The sequence below is a fragment of the Octopus bimaculoides genome, chromosome 15 (genome assembly GCF_046866305.1).
Source record: "Octopus bimaculoides isolate indiv1 chromosome 15, ASM4686630v1, whole genome shotgun sequence".
Lineage (NCBI taxonomy): Eukaryota > Metazoa > Mollusca > Cephalopoda > Octopoda > Octopodidae > Octopus > Octopus bimaculoides.
The window spans coordinates 17,735,804-17,755,779 of NC_142942.1; the positions used below are offsets into that span (position 1 = coordinate 17,735,804).

General features: G+C 36.4%; 1 protein-coding gene across 2 annotated transcripts; it reads left to right on the forward strand.

The window, feature by feature from the left end:
• The first annotated feature begins 3,182 nt into the window (after positions 1 to 3,182).
• Positions 3,183 to 12,602, forward strand: LOC106875063 (uncharacterized). 2 transcript variants are annotated; one of them, XM_014923025.3, is made up of 5 exons: positions 3,183 to 4,419; positions 6,088 to 6,205; positions 9,930 to 10,077; positions 11,230 to 11,361; positions 12,208 to 12,602. In XM_014923025.3, exons 2-5 carry the CDS (start codon positions 6,130 to 6,132, stop codon positions 12,296 to 12,298), a joined length of 447 nt encoding a protein of 148 aa, XP_014778511.1. In that variant the 5' UTR covers positions 3,183 to 4,419; positions 6,088 to 6,129; the 3' UTR covers positions 12,299 to 12,602. The 2 variants fall into 2 exon arrangements, with proteins under 2 accessions (XP_014778511.1, XP_089219614.1); XM_089363488.1 differs by lacking the exon at positions 3,183 to 4,419 and adding an exon at positions 5,558 to 5,581.
• Positions 12,603 to 19,976: the final 7,374 nt, after the last annotated feature.

Sequence of the window (19,976 nt, forward strand, 5' to 3'; positions counted from 1 at the left end):
TTCATTAGCTTACAGATGTTTTAGTTGTAAGGAGCCGTGCACTCAGAATTGACTGTCAATGCAATATTTTGCAGCTTCATCAGAGCCATCATATGAAAAGCATCTTTCTGAGGAAAGCGTTTAAATAACAAGTTGCATCCATATAAATACACATATAATATAATACACTTAGATAAACATAAACACAAATTACTGCCATGTATCTACACGCACATATAGGCACATAGACACACACACATGCATATTTACTGGACGATACCAGTTCAATTTGTATTTAATATGTTTCTGTGGCTATGCAGTTTATAGATTATGCATTCGTTATGTCATAGGAAAACGCCTACCACGCCTTCAGGTATCAGAAGATAACAGAAATCGATATATATATATATATATATATATATATATATATATATATATATATATATAGGTAGCTCTGTTTTACAAAAATGTCCTTTGGTTTATCTACATTTAATGTGATTGATTTTGATTGCCACGAACTAGTCAGCATGTCCTTTTTTGTTCCTCTCAGTTGCAAATATGGATTATTGGCTGCTATTTCTTGTTATGCTATCCTCCGTGATGAGTAAGAACCTTTGTTCTTTTATATCTCGCCACACTATTCTCTGTCAGTTATTGCGAATAGACTTTAAAAAAACAACTGTAACTGTTGAAACAAATGGTTTGCCCTTGGCAGGAAATATGTCATCAGAGGCAGAAGAATCTCTTTTCAGACAAGTTTGAAGACCCTGTGTATTTAATTCTTACCTTAAACATCTTTAAATTTTTTCTTTTCTTTTTATTTTAATTTCATTTATTTTTTCTTTACAAAATAGAATCCTTTTTTTTCTTCTTTTTTTTGTGGTCCTGTTAACCCAAGAACCAGTATTTCATGCATTTTGGTAATCAGCGCGGTGTAACTCCCAACACAAGTTGATTATGCTATACAGGCATACACGCATACATATACACTTATGCTTCCCAATATTACAAATTCTAGTTTCTCAAGACTGTTACTAAGTCAATTACTAGCCAGATACTCCAATAATTTCAAACATTCACTCAAAGTTATATCCCGGTGTTGTATCGCAAATTTCTCGTTAGTACGTCATTGAAGCATTCTTTTTAACTTACCATTGACTTACCATTAACTTACCATCTGCTGCACAACTGATTTTCACTATGTCTGGTCTTGTAAACGATAAGACATTCCCGATTGGTGGCGATAGAAAAAAATATATGAAGCCATAGTGATGGCAGGTCGACATTTTGTATGAGAGTTTGCATGTCAATAAGAACAGTAGCCATGAGTGGTGTAGATTCTGGCAGCTACCTGGATTAAGCTGTGTCATGACCTCAGCCGTCGTCGTCTTCGTCATCGATGCTGAGTAGCAGGAGGAATATTCCTGCCAAATATTCCTCCTACAGTTTGTTATGATTAGATTTTACAGAAGTTTTAACGAGAACATTCCATGAGTTTTCTTTAATATTATCTCTGCAGGCCCATACTTTGTTTGTCCTCTCTATGTTCAGCCCCTTGTGGGCAATAAAGAAATAAGAAACGTTAGCACGCCGGGCAAAATGCTTAGCGGTATTTCGTCTGTCTTTACGTTCTGAGTTCAAATTCCGCCGAGGTCAACTTTGCCTTTCATCTTTTCGGGGTTGATAAATTAATTAAGTACCAGTTGCGTACTGGGGTCGATCTAATCGACTAACCCCCCCTCCCCAAAATTTCGGGCCTTGTGCCTAGATTAGAAAAAAATATTAAATATATATATGCTCTGTACATTGGTTATGTCACATTAATTGTGTACATGAAATAACGTGCTGTCACTGTCATTATTTCCGGTTCCTATCGCAATTTACTTTCAGTATTTTTAGGAAAATTTACTTTGACTGTTTTATGGCCGTAAACTGCATGCTAACCTGCATCTAAAGATCTTATTGTTTCAACAGATACGAAGTAAATCAATGGTCCCCTCGTTGGAAAGCTGATCTATGGCAAGTAATGATAAATAAGTGTTTAAAATGAATAAATAAAACAATCAATTGAAATATACACTTAGTAACAGAATCGATAGCAGCAGCAGAAACGAGACTTACATCAATATGAACAAGAGCAACAATGATGATGAATGTTCGAACAATAGCACGCCAACGGGGCAGCTTCTATAAGGTTATTGAACCTGCTAGAAACAGCTGTCATATTTTTCTTCGTGTAGCGATAGAAACGAGAATTACATCAATAATAGTAAGAACAACAACATCAACAACAATAAAAACAATGATAATAATAATAATGACAATAATAATAATAATAATAATAATAATAATAATAATAATAATAATAATGATAATAATAATAATAATAATATGTCCTGGTGCAGTTCCAGACACTGGTTCCCGTGGCTTCTGATCTTAACTGATTAGAAGTGTTATCATGTACATTGTTTTGTCTTGGTATAAAAGATGGGCTACAGCAAATATTCTGCTCAATAGCACAGATGTGCTTGTCAGCTGTTTGACCTTAACCAGTTGAGCATATCCCTCATGGTGGCTGACGATATGTGCATCTCTGATTGCAAGCAGAAGTAGTGGGGAAGCATCATAGCTATGTGTTGAGAAGAATTCTTTGGGGTTTGAATAATTCACCTTTGGAAATATGGGTGCTTCGTTCAACATCCTTAAACAAACCTTATTCGGAACCTTTTGTGCGGGATGGGCTACTCGACCTGAAGAAAATTCTAACTGGGCCCACCTGGTAGGTCATGCGCTGTTTATCTTAATATGAGATCACCATGTCGCGCACATATGGTTGTGATGCATGTGCCTGTTGTACCCTTAACAGACGGGTAGTCATGATGGGTATACTGGGCTTCGTATATTTTACCCCAGTGTCACTTTGATGGTATGCACTGCTTTCTCACTCGGGAAACATTACTAGAGACAGTATATGGATCTACCAAATAAATAAACATGAAATTTGGCTTACAAAAATGTGCCAAAGCAACCTTGTAAAGAGGAAAACTAGTGTGGTGTTGCTACTCTTAAGTAGCAACGTCACACTAGATAAAGCAAATGAAATAAGAGAATTATACTAAAACCAGACATACAAATACTTAGGGATCAATGAATTAGTTACGATACAACACACACAAATGAAAGAGAAGACGAGTTATATTAGTACTGAAAAGAGAGCTCAATGCTAAAAACAAGATAATAGGTATCAACACTCTAGCCGTCCCAGTTATAAGTTACAGCTACAATATCCTTAACTGGACTCTAAATGAATTAATCAAAATAGACAGAGAAACAAGAAAAATAATGACAGGATTTAGGATGCACCACACAAAATCTGGCATAGAAATGTTATATATACAACGTATGGAAGGTGGTAGAGGTCTTATACAGCTATAAAACTATAACAAAGTAACCACCATAGGACTACAGAAATACCTATTTCAGAAGCAAGTAAAGCTAATACAAATAACCACAAAACACGAACAAAACAAAAAACCGATTTCAGTTTTTAAGGAAGCTGACAAATACAAGAAGTCATAGTACCTAACAACTATGAAGAAAAAGAAGAAACAACAAAAGCTGTAAAACAACTGAAATCCAAACTAAAACTGGAACAACAATAGATCAGGATGAAACGATGGCAAGAAAAGTCCCTTCATGGCAAATACTGGGTTAAACTAAACAGAAAAGAAATAGACAGTGCAATGTTCCGACAGTGGCTGAGAAGCTCAGGAATCAAAGAAGAAGAAGAAGAAGAAGAAGAAGAAGAAGAAGAAGAAGAACAACAACAACAACAACAACAACAAGAGCGACATCTACAGATATAAAAAGAAACAGCTGCATGAGTAACTACAAAAATAACAAAAGCGACAACGATGACAACAACCACAGCAAGGATGATGACAACGACCATGACGACAGTAGCAGTAATTAAGGCTCATGTTTCTCAATAGCCACCACCTACATTAGACCGAACGAGCAGGTGATTGATTGGTTTCGATAATCACCCAAAGAGCGGCGGTGATGGTGATGGTGATGGTGGTTGCGGCGGCAGTGGAGGGTGGTGGGTGTGGAGGACGGGGATGATCTGACGGTAGGAGGTGGGAATGCTCGGATGGACTTGAAACCAGTTGTTGTTATGGCAATAAAAAAGAACAAGAACAAAAGAAAAACAACAACAAAAAAAAGACATTGATTGATACTGTTTCCGTCGGCTGATGACACAAAAATAATTAAAAAAAAGCTTAACGTATAATAAAAAAAAAAAAGAAAAAACAAATATGTAGGTTGCAGGTAAACTTTATTATATTGTCAATTGTCTCTTGGTGTTCACAACTATCTGCATAGCTCTGGTATATACACACACTGGAGGTATTGTTATATATACAACCTGATTTTAAGGTAATTAGCATTCTTATTGGTATGTGTCTGTCTACGTGGGTGTGTAGGTGTGTGTGTATATACATATATATATATAGATAGATAGATAGATAGATAGATAGATAGATAGATAGATAGATAGATATAAATATAGATATAGATATATCTATACATACACACACACACACACACACACACACACACATATATATATATATATATATATACACACACGTACGTTTATATGTGCATGTGTGTAATGTGTGTGTATTTGTATGTGTATTTGTGTGTGTATGTATGTATGTGTGTGTGTGTGTCATTATCAGTATTATTTTAAGAATTCTTGCCAATAGAGAAAGAGCCAGTTTCTAACCTAGATCCAAGACTCCATCATTGGAATTTCAACAAGATATTTTGCATGTATTTACGTATGTATGTATGTATGCATTATGTATGTATGTATTATGTATGTATGTTTGTATGTATGTATGTATGTATTATGTATGTATGTATTATGTAGGTATGTATGTATGTATGTGTGTAGATTTGTATGTTTTGTTTTATGTATGTATTTTCATGCTTACACCTGACTGTCTAGACATACTCATATATACTTAAATGATAAACTTCTAGGAAATTTTACATATTACAACAGTTCCAGTGATGGCATGGATCTGTAATCTTCGAATCAGCTTTCACCTTTCTGGTTCTGAGAAGCCTAATTTCTCAGGATTGGTATTTAGGCAGTGTGTTACATATCCTAGTACCCCAATAATTATAAGTACAAACCTGAACTTGTAATCTAGAAAGAGTAGCTGTAGATTCCTCAATAGTTCAGCGTAGGTATTTTCTTTTTCGCTGATCTTTAGCCTTATGTCAACATCCGCTTGACAGCTGATTTCCACAACTCTACGCAGTTTCTCTTCTCTATCCCAAATTACTATGTCAGGTCTATTATGTTTACATTTTATTGTGGTTTTCACTGGGACATTCCACCAGTATTTTTTTTTTATTATTTAGTGGCTATGGCTTCTATCATACTTTAGATTCTTATATCTTTGGCCTCTGGGTTATTTCATTTTACAGTGTCCTAGCTACAACATCGTGTATCTTCGGTTGATAATATTTTCGGACAAGTTCTTTGAAGATTGCCGTTTCAGCTATAAGTCAACCACCGTTTATGGTAACACTTTTCCTTTTATGGATATACTATATTAGTTAGCGGTTCTGAACTGGGAAAATCTGAGAGCTGTGGTTCAAATCACAGCTGGGATTTCGCTAAAAATATCAACATATTCTTTCTATGCATTAAATGCGCAAAAAAGAAAGCTGGGTGTCTGGCAGACAAGAGGAAATAACAGTAATGTAACGGTGGTGTTCATTTAATTTACTAAGTACACTTTACCTACACAATTTGATCTGATATCCAGTCAAACAATTTATCTAGTTGATTATAGGGATCCCGCTTTGGTTCCCATACTCCTAATAAACAGTTTGCCAATGGCTCCTAGCTAACTGAGAGCTAATTGAGTGAATATAGATGGTGCTTTAGGCTCCTAGTTTCATCGTTTAAACGAATTCCTTTGCCCTGGTTTCAAAATCAGCACAATTTCAGCTCACTTGTCTCCACAATTTACACAAAACTCAACTGACTTTTCTAAAACGATACATTTTTTTCTCTACTTACAGTACATGGATGATTTTCAGAGGCGATAGACTAAACCACGCAGAATGGTTAGTTTACAGCTTCAGATATATCTTTGTGTTTTACTCTCTATAAACTTTGCCATTGGAGCCGAAGTTTCGGGTGAGTATTTTCTTTATTCAGACATAAATACGAGGGTGAGTCAAAAAGTAACGCCATTTTGTTTAGGACAGGTATAATCACCAACACAGGAACATGTATCATACATCGAAATAAAGCTAGTCCTCTGTGGATCACATCCCTACCTCTCAACATAGTCACCATTTATTTCAATAGCAATGTTCCACCTTCGAATGAGAGCATGTATCCCTGCCCCATAAAATTCTGTGGACTGTTTTGAGCCACTTCATTAGAGCCTAAACGTTTCCAAATGATTTTGATATTCAAAATCTTTTATAAGGAAGATTTTACACGCTCCTATAATACTCCTCGTCATCTTCAGAGCTGTTTCAGATTAATTAACGCTTTGACTAGGTAATTAAATTTCATGATCACTCCTGTAATTATGTTAATTATCCACCAAAAAATAAAATTGATATTTTCTGCTTCTGCAATATTTTTTTCAATATCTCCCGCAGGAAATACGGTTTTCATACCCACCACTAAAAATATCTGATTCTTACTATGTAATGAGATATTTGATTAAATATGTGAAAAATTAAGAAAGACCTGAGAAAATGTCCGTAAAAAGTATCACTGATGGACGTCTCAGCTTATTGCAGAATAAGGAGAGTTTTTAATTTTTTTCAAAGCATGAGGTAAACCGCTTATCACAGTTAACAATAATCAAATTTTAGATGGACATGACCGATTTTCGTTCCGTAGTAATCGGGTTGATACGCCATTTTGTGGGTTTACTTTTCTTTTGTTTTTCTTGTTTTATTATTGATTGGAGAAGAAGAATTTTGTCAAATATGTGACTAAAGCACCATAAATCATCGATGCTAGACGAGTCGAAACAATTGTCGTGATTAATAATAAATTCTAGTATATTCCATCTTCCGTCTTTCATTTACCACACACACACACACACACACACACACACACACACACACACACATATATATTACTTTGTATTTTATACTTCTTTATTGTGTATTTACTTATTAATTTTCTCTGTATGTAATTGTGGATTTTCATGGATGAGTTCATGAACTTTGGTTCTTTTCTCTAAATTATATATTTATATATTATATACTGTGAAACTTAATTTAATTTTAATTTTTGATAAATTGAACTTAATTGAGTTTTTACCTGTAAATTTGGATTTTTATCCCTATTATTATTATTATTATTATTATTATTATTATTATTATTATTATTATTATATATATATATATATATATATATATATATATATATATATATATATATATATATATATATATATATATATAAGAAAATCCAAAGCAAGTCGAGGAGTCACTTAGTGTAAGGAACTACGAAGAAGAAGAAATTAAGATGAAGAAATGAATTTACTTTAGACATGAAAGAATTCAGGTCATAAGAAGGAGAAAAACAATGAGATGGAAAACAATTCCAAAGCCTATCGGTTCGAGGGAAAATGTGTCCCCAACTCCCCTTCGGAAGATATCTCCCTTGTGCTGTTTGATCAGAAATCTCAAAATTTGATCTCTTTTCGTCAAAAAATTATTCCAATTTTTCGATCAACAGAGCTACTTACATATTATATTTATGTAAGACTCAGAAAATCTTCAAACAAATTTATTAAGGATGAAAGGCAAAGTCGACCTCGGCGTGCTAACGTTTCTGCCAGCTCGCTGCCTGTTCTGTCAAAAATATTCTTTTCTACTCTAGGCACAAGGCCCGAAAGTTTTGGGGGGGGGGGAGCCTGTCGATTAGATCGACCTCAGTACGCAACTGGTACTTAATTTATCGACACCGAATAAATAAAAGGGAAAGTCGACCTCGGCGGAATTTGAACTCAGAACAAAAAGACTTGAAATACCGTTAAGCATTTCGCCCGGCGTGCTAACGTTTCTGCCAGCTCGCCACCTTCATTGTGAGAAATATTGAGTACGTTATGTACCCGATTATTTAGCCTTCATATGCGCCCCTTTTAAAGCCTAGCCAGGCTCATGGGCCCGGTTTCCCAGTTTCAATGGCGCATGCGTTCCCTTTCTGGACGGGACGCCAGTCCATCGCAGCGTTACTCATTTTTGGCAGCTGAGTGGACTGGAGCAAAGTGCAATGAAGTGTTTTGCTCAAGAACACAACGCGTTGCCCGATCCAGGAATCGAAACCACAATCTTACGATCATGATGCTGACACCCTAACCACTAAGCCACGCGCCTCCACTTCGCCTTCGTATACAATACATAAACCTATATCAGCGATAGGACATCCTCTATCGCGCGCGCCTTTGTTTACTCTTCGCTGCTTTGCTTCGACTGCTTTGAATCAAACACTCAAACACGTTTCGACTTGTTACAACTCCGCTTTCACATTCGCTCGATCTACTGTGAGTAATACCTACAAACCGATGGAATCTATATGTGGTCATTCAGTCTGCTAAAAATAGTAGTAAGAATCTCGATCGGATCACACCACCAAAGGAGACACTTGTTGAGCTTTCTTCAACCTTCGCTTCAAAAGATAGTGTCTGTACATATGAAGATTCTGGTCACCCCCATCATTCAGCTTTGTCATTTAGATATCAACAACAAAAACTTCTCACTTTCTTTTTCCTCCAAATATATCTACTCCCTCTAGCACTCTCTGAATTCCTCCAACCACCAACAAAATGTTTCGATATTTTTTCTGACATCGAGAATACTTACGTCACTTCGTTACTCGTGAAACATCGTCCTCGTTGACTTCAACGCTCATTACTCTTCTTGGTCCTCACCCTCATCCTATATTGATACTAATAAGGGCGCCTGGCTTAGTGGTTAGGGGCGATGAACTCATGATCGTAAGATTGAGGTTTCGATTCCTGGCCCGAGCGATGTGTTATGTTCTTGAGGAAAACAGTTCATTTCATGTTGCTCCAGTCCACTTAGCTGGTAAAAATGTGCAATCTTGCGACAGACCGGCGTCCCACCTGCGAATTTTTTTTCCTACGAGAGTTCCGGAGCCCAGTAATGAACTCATTTGCATACAGCGAATCAGCCCTCACCTTCACCTTGTGTCAAGTTAAATACACTCTACCTGTACGTAAATTAGTAAGTTAAACAAATATTGAATTTACTTAAATAATTAAATGAAATACAGGTACCTATACGTTATTATAAATGTTTATTAATACTTGTGAAGGCGCGTGGTTTAGTGTTTAGGGTCTTGGACTCAGGATCGTAAGGTTATGGTTTCGATTCCTGGACCGGACGAAGCAAAACACTTCTTGAGTAAAACACTTCATTCCACGTTGCTCCAGTACACTCAGCTGGTTAAAATGAGTAATCCTGCAACGGGCAGGTGTTCCATCCAGGTGGAGAGTATATATACACCAGAGAAACCGGCCTTATGCGTCTATGTAACTCGAGAAGGAACCTTGCTACTCGTTAATACTGTACTGTGAAAGGTGTCAGCAAACTAGTCTGGCAGCTGCGGAAATTTGAAGTTCTTGCTTGTGGATTATAAAAGGCTTTAGTTCATCAGTATCCAGAAAGTCGGCGTTCTACCTACATTAAGATCTTTGTTAAATGTATCGAAACATTTAACAATGTATCGATATCTTATGCGGTCTTTTTTGTCGGAGATATTGCATGTTTGAGTATGTTATTGTATATGTGTCAATGTGTGTGAATGTACCTTTGAAATATGCTCCTTTATATGAATAAACCTGAAAGGATCTCATATATTTCAGACAAAGGGGTGAAATGTCAGAAGGTCAAGGAACTGGGCGACCGCCCTCCTAATGTTTACTATTGTCCTGAGCCAGAAAAACCACGTTGCTGCCAACCTGAAGGAGGTGTAGAATATACTTGTTGTGAAGAAAAGACTACCGAAGACCTGTAAGTTATTCAGTTCGCATTAAATGTTTCGAATGGGGTCCGAGTACATTATCTCCAGACCAATTTTGGTCAAGCAGATTTATGCCACGCAGGTAGATGCCCGCAAACGTCCCGTAAATGTGCAACCCTCATATTTGTTGTCCCAGTTATATCATACATTCGATATATATTGTAGAATATTTTATGAGATTAAGTGTGGTACGTAGTGTGGGTACATATGTGTATGTGTTTGCGGGAAACTTCCCTAAAAGAAGAAAGTAAAACACGCTCAGCCTACTTGAATTTTGAGAGGACAGCGCTTTCCGGGGCCCGAAAGCAATTTTGTCCCGTTCTGTGTGTATGTATGTGAACAATAATATTTCTGTCTTTGGCACAAAGCCTGAAATTTTGTGGGTAGAGGGTAGTCGACTACGTCGACCCTAATGTTCAACTGGTGCTTATCTTATCGAACCAGAAAGGATGGAAGGTACAATTGACTTCGGTGGAATTTGAACGCAAAGTCATAGGCAATGCCGCTAAACATTTTGTCCAGCGTGCTAATGACTCTTCCGTTCACTGCCCTTTTGTTCTTTTTTACTTTTTAACCGTTCCTTATTTTGGCGAAAGGTCAAGGATTACATCGACTCTAATATTCGATAGCTGCATATTTCATCGAACCCCCGAAAAGAAGAAAAGGTAGAACTACCCTCTGCGCGATTGACCTCAAAACAGAAGGAGTTGGATGAAATACTGCAAGACATTTTGTCCGACGCGTTAACGATTCTGCCAACCCACCTTACATAATTTTTTCCTTTAATTGAGCGAAAACACCTAAAGCTCCACGAGGCTCCGGCAGGGGATGGTGGCGAACCCTGCTGTACTCTTCCACCACAACTTTCTCTCACTCTTTCTTCCTGTTTCTGTTGTACCTGTATTTCAAAGGGCCAGCCTTGTCACACTGTGTCACGCTGAATATCCCCGAGAACTACGTTAAGGCTACACGTGTCTGTGGAGTGCTCAGCCACTTGCACGTTAATTTCACGAGCAGGCTGTTCTGTTGATCGGATCAGCTGGAACCCTCGTCGTCGTAAGCGACGGAGTGCCAACATATATAAAGAACCATATTAAATGTTATACTGTACGCCTAATTGTTCTTTCTTCTTTTTTTCGCAGCAAAAACCAGTTTGAACTCTGGGTTTATATTTTCATTGTCGTTGGTGTTGTAGTTATACTTTGTTTCTACTTTTTCAAAGATGTCAACTATTGCAGTCTAAAGCAACCATTGAAGAACTATTTATGCAAAAAGTACGTATATGTCATATTTTGTGCTATTTATGCTAAATGCATATGTGTGAGTATGTGTGTATATATCATTGTGTGTGTATATCATTCAACTACGGTAGTAGTTGAATAATATTCTTAGGGCCGCAACTTACTCACATGCAGCATCTTCAGAGCTTTGTCACTAATTCAGTTCTTAACAAAATTGAAAAGGAATGGTCCCTAGCTAGATTTTGGCATTAAAAAAAATTGAGATTTGGTTCAGTAGAAAAAAGTTTGCGTCAAAATTTGAAGCAACGTTGTAGGAGAGTAAGTAACGCTTCCAATCAAGTTTAAAAAAAACAAATTATATATTTATCTTAGATTCAATGATAGAAGAAAGTATGAGGAATTTCATAGTTTTGGTCCCATGCAACAAAAATTTGCATCAAAAACGTTGTGAGGTAAAAATATCATGAAAAAATATAAGTCCGTTAAATGTTTTTTATAAGTCATGTTGGGGGGACAAACACAGACACACAAACACACACACACCCCCACATACATACATACATACATATATATATATATATATATATATATATATATATATATATATATATATATATATATATATATATATATATATATATATATATATATATACGATGGGCTTCTTTCAGTTTCCGTTACCAAATCAACTCACAAGGCTTTGGTCGGCCCGAGGCTATAGTAGAAGACACTTGCCCAAGATGCCACGCAGTGGGACTAAACCCGAAGCTCCATTAGCATGAATATATCGTAACACCCAACCATAATTTACATCCCGTATTTTTTCACTATATTCCATGCATACATGTATTTTGAATGTTATCCTGTTGTGTTTTACAGATCAAATCCATCTGCAGAAAGGCAACTTTATTTTAACAATCCAATGTTTGAAGAGGGAACAAAAGGCACCCAAAAGAATAACCAGTACTGATTGGCATTATAAAAAAATATATATATTTTCTTAAATTCACCAAATATATTTCAGTACAATTAATATTATAGTCGTGTACTAATAAAGATAACTATATTTGCATGTATTTTTCTTTTGATGTTTTTACCTTGTAACACGTACACACTCTCACACACACACAGTACCTGCAGGCTTGGGACCGGAAGAAGCCTGGATTTGTGGATTTTCCAGCTTTCTGCAAACCGCCTAAATGTGTACTTGAAACATTAACTATGAAATAAACCATAAGTAAAGAACTAGTTAATAAAATGAATACATTTTTAAAGCCTGGTATATTTGATATTTATTAATCCATTCTTAAAATGTATCATGCAGTACCATGCATATTGTATAAGGTTTGTTGGTCGGAAATTAAACGAAGAAAAGTAACGAACGTCATTTTGATACAAGAACAAATTTGATACAAGAAATTTGATACAGGTTCAAATTTGATACATACACACACACATAGATATATAAATATATATATATATATATATATATATATACATATATATATATATATATATATATATATATATATATATATATATATATATATATATATACATATATACATATGCACATATATACATATATATATAAATATATATACATATACACACACACACACTCATATATATATATATATATATATATATATATATATATATATATATATATATATATATAACAGTCTATCGGATTAAAATTGATCGTGCTCAATAGTTCATTAGCGTCTGGCATATAATTGGCTCGTGAAGAACACTCAAAGGAGAATCAGTCGATTAATTTATTGATTTATTTATTAATCAATGCGTAAAATTCACTTCATTCAATTACAAAATATTGAAATAATTTTTGGCAAGATGACAAGCGCTTCTCAACTCCAATTCAGTAGCAATATACGTTGCATAGCATTCGGTAAATAGAGAATGGTAAGCATGGACAACAATGATGTAATACACATGTAGGTTGAAGGATACCTTACTTCTGAAATATGTTTCGTACTAATGTGGTAGGTAGTTTGTTTCCCAACCATACGACTCCTGGTTCCATCTCACTGTATCGCTCCCTGGGTATTCTACAATATTCCCGGGTCGACCAAACCGTTGTGAATGGATTCGGTAGACAGAAATTGAAAAAAAAAAGGCTTCTCGTTTCTTTGCGCCATATGGGCTCAACTCACTATCTCTATCCAACTGATATCAACCTCACATGGATTTCTACACACCTCTCACATTCAACTGCCACCCTCCACCCACACACCTGCATAACGACTATCTCGGTACCCTCACCACACACACACCACTATACAAACACCCATACACACTGTTCAACTCATTACTCACTTAACACACCATTGTCCACACACCATCTTCAATAGCGTTACCACACATACCACTATACGAGCAGCCCCACACACTATTTAACTCAGTACACACACCACACATACCATCATGCACACTCCCACACCCACACAAGCACATAATACCTGAACACAGGCAATATATACACATACACCCATACAAGCACATAATGCCTGAACACTGACAATATATCGAATTCAACTTTCATTCTTTCATCCTTCGGAGACATTAAGATGAATATTGCGAGGGAAAGGCAATTTGAAGAAAATCGATTATTTGCATCTAATCGAAAGCAATTCCTTAGAAAATGAAATAATAAAAAGAACTGATATTTTGAGAATTCTTGTCAATTACAGAAATGATAATATGTGGAATTAGCACTTTACCTGTCCTGTGTATCATATGTGATACACGAGATATTTTTCATGTGTCCTTGCATTGTATATGATACACATTCCTTGGGGGGGGGGGGGGGGGTTAGCCAGCAGAGTAACTTGGGGCCTTCAAACAAAAACATCTTTCAAAACAGACCCTACTGTTAAACAAAGGGAGTACATTGCATAATACACTCCTTGATGCACAATGCCAGAAAATAGTTGGATTATCATGGATGGAACGTCCTTGGTCATAATCTATTTACCTACAACCTAATTAAAAAACAACATAAACACTTTCATTAATCAATAACATATTATATCATTATTATTATTATTATTATTATTATTATTATTATTACATAACATAATTTATTTTGCGCAATTAAGGCTTCCTCTTGATTCGTTTATATCTCTTAACTTGTACAAACTCTATCAAAATAAATATTATTGATGGCTGTTTACGTTATTAATTGCCTTAATTAATACAAATAAGGACGATGGGGTAGCAGACAAAATTAGAATTGAATGTTATACGACTTTAAAGTTTCTCCGATATGATCTCATACTAGAGTCGACTCACCTTATCATTATTTCCTGGTGTAGGAAGAAAGTGCTTTGGAAAAAAAAATACCAGAAATACACAAATACTTTTGAGATAGATTTAGTCAATAATATATTCACACCTTTAAGGGGCTAAACCTAGAGGGGACAAACAAGGACAGACAAGGAGATTAAGTCGATTACATCGACCCCAGTACGTAACTGGTACTTAATTTATCGACCCCGAGAGGATGAAAGACAAAGTCGACCTCGGCGGAATTTCAACTCAGAACGTAAAGACAGACGAAATACCGCTAAGCACTTCGCCCGGCCTGCTAACGTTTCTTATTTCTTTATTGCCCACAAGGGGCTAAACATAGAGGGGACAAACAAGGACAGACAAGGAGATTATGTCGATTAGGTCGACCCCAGTGCGTAACTGGTACTTAATTTATTGACCCCGAGAGTCTTCTCTTCTTTTGGACTTCCCTCTATTTCTGAAGAAGTGCTTTGCTCGAAACGTTAAATCCACTTTCTTTCCTTTCCTGAGCCTCTGATAATACAGTACTTGTACCACGTCCTCGCGTTGTTGTTTTCTCATGCTTGGATTCACTATATATATATATATATATATATATATATATATATATATATATATATATATATATATATATATATATATGTGTGTGTGTGTGTGTGTGTGTGTGTGTGTGTGTGTGTGTGTGTGTGTGTATATATATATATATATATAATTTAGAAAAAAAACCACAATTCCTGAACTCATCCATGAAAATCCACAGTCACAAATAGAAAGATTTAATAAGTAAATACAAAGTAATAATTATTAAAATGATATTTTAATAATTATTACTTTGTATTTTATTATAGTTCTTTTTAGTGCATTTACTTATTAAATTTTTCTATATGTGACTGTGGAATTTCATGGATGAGTTCAGGAATTGTGGTTCTTTTCTCTAAGTTATATATTTATATATTATATACTGTGAAACTTAATTAAATTTTAATTTTGATAAATTAAATTGAATTGAGTTTTTACCTGTAAATTTGGATTTTTATTATAATTATATATATATATATATATATATATATATATATATATATATATATATATATATGTATGTATGTATGTATGTATGTATATGTTTTTGTGTGTGTGTGTGTGTGCGTACACGACACGCATCCACACTATTTCTGCCTTGCAGGTCTAATCACAAAATTTGATCGACTCGAAGCTACAGCAGCAGACAGTTGGCCAAAGTGTTGTGTGTTTGGACTGAACCGCAAAACCAGCGCGGCAACAGGACAGTAAATGACAAAATGTTCTGGACATTGAATTTCAATATTTCTGAGGTTTATGACAATTGATTTTGTGAAAGTTATTCCGCGCCAAGGCAAGAAGAATCGATATTTCAATACGCGTTGTGTGTGTGTGTGTGTGTGTGTGTGTGTGTGTGATTGTATGCGTGTGTGCGTGTGTGTTTGTATGTGTGTGAATGCGTATATGTGGGTGCATTTGTTAAGAAAAAATATTGCAAACATTTGGGAACAAGTCATAACTAGTTTATTTTCGCTTTTCCGGCATCCGCTTTCTATCTCCTCCAGCTCCTCCTCTTTCTATCACGTTCTCTTTCTCTCTCATACATTATCATTCGCCCTTTCTTCTTCTTCTTCTTTTTCTTCTTCTTCTTCTTCTTCTTCTTCTTCTTCTTCTTCTTCTTCTTCTTCGAGAGAGAGAGAGAGAGAGAGAGAGAGAGAGAGAGAGAGAGAGATAGGGAGAGAGACTGGGGAAAGAGAGAGGGAGATGTTTATTTACCTTTACACAGTAAATACTGTAAGGAAGATATGCAACTAGCAGGGTAATTAACAAGTGGCAATTAAGCCAGTCAGAGGAGTCGACTATCTGCGACATTTCTTGCTGTCTCCACTACCACCAGCACCACTACTACCATCATCGTCATTTTCGTCGTCATCACCATCATCATCATCATTATCATCACCTCCCACACCACTACCACTACTACCACCACCATCAGCATCATCAACATCCTCATCAGCAGCAACAGCAGCTTAGCTACCATCACCATCATCATCATCATTGTCAGCATTACCGTCCACATCACCACCACCATCACCATCATCATCATCATCACAGTTATCATCATCATCATCATCATCATCGTCATCATCATCATCATCAACAACAACAATACCATCACTACAATTACAGCAACGACGATGAGCCAAGAAGGAATCTACAACGTGGCTGTCAGACAATTTCTGCGACCACACCACCCATTAAAATCTGGCCACCTAATTCCCCAGACTGCAAACCCCTTGATTATTATGTGTAGGGCACAGTTGAGCGAGAGACTGAACTGAAAGCAAGGATTATGGTAGCATTCACCAACTTAAACAAGACCATCCAGAAGAGTTGCAGGAGATTCCGAAGTCGTCTTGTGGCCGTGGTTGAAGCCAATAGCGATTTTATTGAATAAATTTACTCTTTAATATTTCAAGATATTTTTATGTAATTTTGGTAAATATATCTTATATTCACCCCCACCAAGGGTCATATAAACCCCGGTAACTTAAATTTGCTAGAAATACCAACCAAATCTCCCTCGAGCCATGGTTTATCGTCTTCAAAAAAACATGGTGTCTTAATGTAAACCGAACGCTTTTGATTGTAGATCTACAAGGTCAGACCTGGCTGGAGAGTTAAACAATCTCACCAACAGCAACTGCAGCAGCAATATGGTAAATATACTCCAGAATATCGATTTTTTAAAATTTAATTTTACGATCAATAATGTAGCAAAAAACGATATCGATTGTAAAGAGTCCAACCTTCTTGTCTCAACAAGATCGCAAAAAGTATGAAAGATAAGAACATCCTTTAATGCTTCATTGTCGTTAAGCCCCGAATTAGTCGTGTGGATCAGATCTATGATTGAAGACACTCCAATTCTGACCATCCCATATTTTTTTTTCAAACACTGTAATTTAGACAATTAAAATTTTTTTTTTTTTTTACTTTTTTGAAACAACAAAAACTGATTCGACAATGTCGGAACACCGGTGTCCCAGAATTCCTTGCACCTCTGAATAGAACATGTCACCTAATCGTCGAAAAGGCGAAACAGTTCTGTGACAAAACTCAACAACAGTGATTAGCATATTTGCGTTCAAATGAGCCGGAACGTACTAAGAATAAATATGCTAGTCATTGTTTTAATTTTCACTATCCACCGTGTAAATAATGATTTATAACTTGAAGATAGGTTTCGTTGCTATACGGAACTCTAATCGTTTCAAACCATCCGGGCTATTGGTTTTAATAAAGTCCATTCCGTTACCATCAAACAAGGAACCCTAGAGTTCTTCCCCATCCTCAGCAAACTCTTCAATCTCTTTTTCTTTCCATGGATACATCTGCGCCTGTGGTTGGCTTCTCCCGGGTTCACTCCTGCAGCTTTTGTACTCATCGTAATGCCCTCAAGGGCAACCTCGCAGACCCTTCCAATTATACTCCTGTAGCAAAGGTTTATAAATACGATCACCAATGGTTTCAAATTTTAATACAAGGGCAGCAATCTTATGGGTAGGGTGCTCAGCAATTTTAGGGTTGGGTGCTCAGCAATTTTAAGGGTTGGGTACTCAGCAATTTTAGGGGCAAGGTGCTCAGCCCTGGGGCGGATTTGTTCAACTCAAAAACCTTCAAGGCGATGCCCCAACATGGCCACAGTTAAATAACTGAAACAAGTAAAAAGATATATACATATATTTCTGTGTGTGTGTGTGTGTGTGTGTGTGTTTTATCAGTGATCGGCAGAAATTACAGTGACTCGAGGGCCGACGGTTTCGTGCCAACGCATGAAACTCACAGCACTCGAGTCACTCTGCCACTTCTGTCGATTATTAATAATAATAAACATATATTTACTCATATTTTGAGTTCTATTTTCTTGTTTGCACACCAAATGTATGTGTATGTGTGTGTGTGTGTGTATATACACACACATATATGGTATATATACATTTCTGTGAATATATTACATAATTCGATTCATCTCATGTTCATCTCTCCCTCTCTTACATTTCATTCAACTGTAAATAGTCAAAATTTCAATCAAATATATAACAATAAGCTAACCTAGATATGACAACTGTTGCCTGACGACCGCGCTTGGTTAAGTGATTGTTGTGTTAAGAACGTCGCTTCGCAACCATATGATTTCGGGTTCAATCTTATCAAGCTGTACTGAGCACAACTGCTTTGCAACCATAGCCCCGCAATCGATCAATACAATGTGAGTGGAGTTTGGTGGAAGGGAGCTACGCAAATATCCGCCCGGAAAAAGATTCAACTACCCATTCAAAATACACACACGCGACTGGCCACTCTGCTCGTCACCTCGTCCCAGTTCTTCTCCTCTGGAAGATCTAGACCAAACCAGACGCCGAGCAATTTAACGGGTCCCTCCGGCTAGCGTCCCACGACGTTACTGGACGACATGGACCTGCTTCAACAGGTGCCGAGCTGCAGACCCACAGACTTTTCTTGATTAATTTTTGCTCCTGTTGTCTCGTATTCTTTTAGAACAGTACTGACCAGGTCTATTCGACACAATGACGGTGACGTCATCTGCGTATGCTAACCCGGTTCTCCCACGTCCTAGTTCGCGCGGGTGGTGGTTTTCTTGTTTCTGTTTTGTGGTTATTGTAATCGTTGTCACTATGACTGGAAAAGTTTTATAGTTGATGACCAAACATCTTAAGTTCTTTCATCGTTTTATCTTAATAAAACACAGTTCAATATTCGCCAAGTGTTTATTGGTTTATGTAACTGTAAATTGTTGTCGTTATCTAATTCTGATAGAGTAGACCTATGATCAATACCCTCTTAACGTGACCATCCTTATATTTTTAAAGGTATAAACACTATGTTTTATGTTATTTCCTTATTTAAGATGTTAATACGCGATTCAACAGAGGTTTGTTATTTCTAATGGTTCGAGTAATCATAGTGAGGCTTCCTGTCAGCAATTAGACACGATGGAACTATTCTAAATGGTTAATAAAGCGCTTGGTCGTCTGGTTTCCTTTCGCCTCAATGTGTCTAGAATCGATAGAATATCTGAATAAATACATTTACACCCCGAGTTCAAATTCCGGTCAAGGTCGACTCAACGTCTTATCTTTCTGAACTCAATAAGCTGCAGTCTTTTCTTGTTTTTTAATTAGTAAAGGGATTGATTAAGGTTGTCGACTCATATGATGCCCCAGCATAGCCGCAGTCCAATGAATAAAACCAGCAAAATGAGTTAAAGAATAAAAGACACGATAACAAAT

What these genes read in the sequence shown, in the direction of transcription:
- LOC106875063 (XM_014923025.3), top strand. Translation starts at nt 6,130, where the DNA reads ATGGTTAGTTTACAGCTTCAGATATATCTTTGTGTTTTACTCTCTATA. An exon ending in CATTGGAGCCGAAGTTTCGG is followed by an intron (nt 6,206 to 9,929) that starts GTGAGTATTTTC and finishes CATATATTTCAG; the next exon opens with ACAAAGGGGTGAAATGTCAG. An exon ending in AAGAACTATTTATGCAAAAA is followed by an intron (nt 11,362 to 12,207) that starts GTACGTATATGT and finishes TGTGTTTTACAG; the next exon opens with ATCAAATCCATCTGCAGAAA.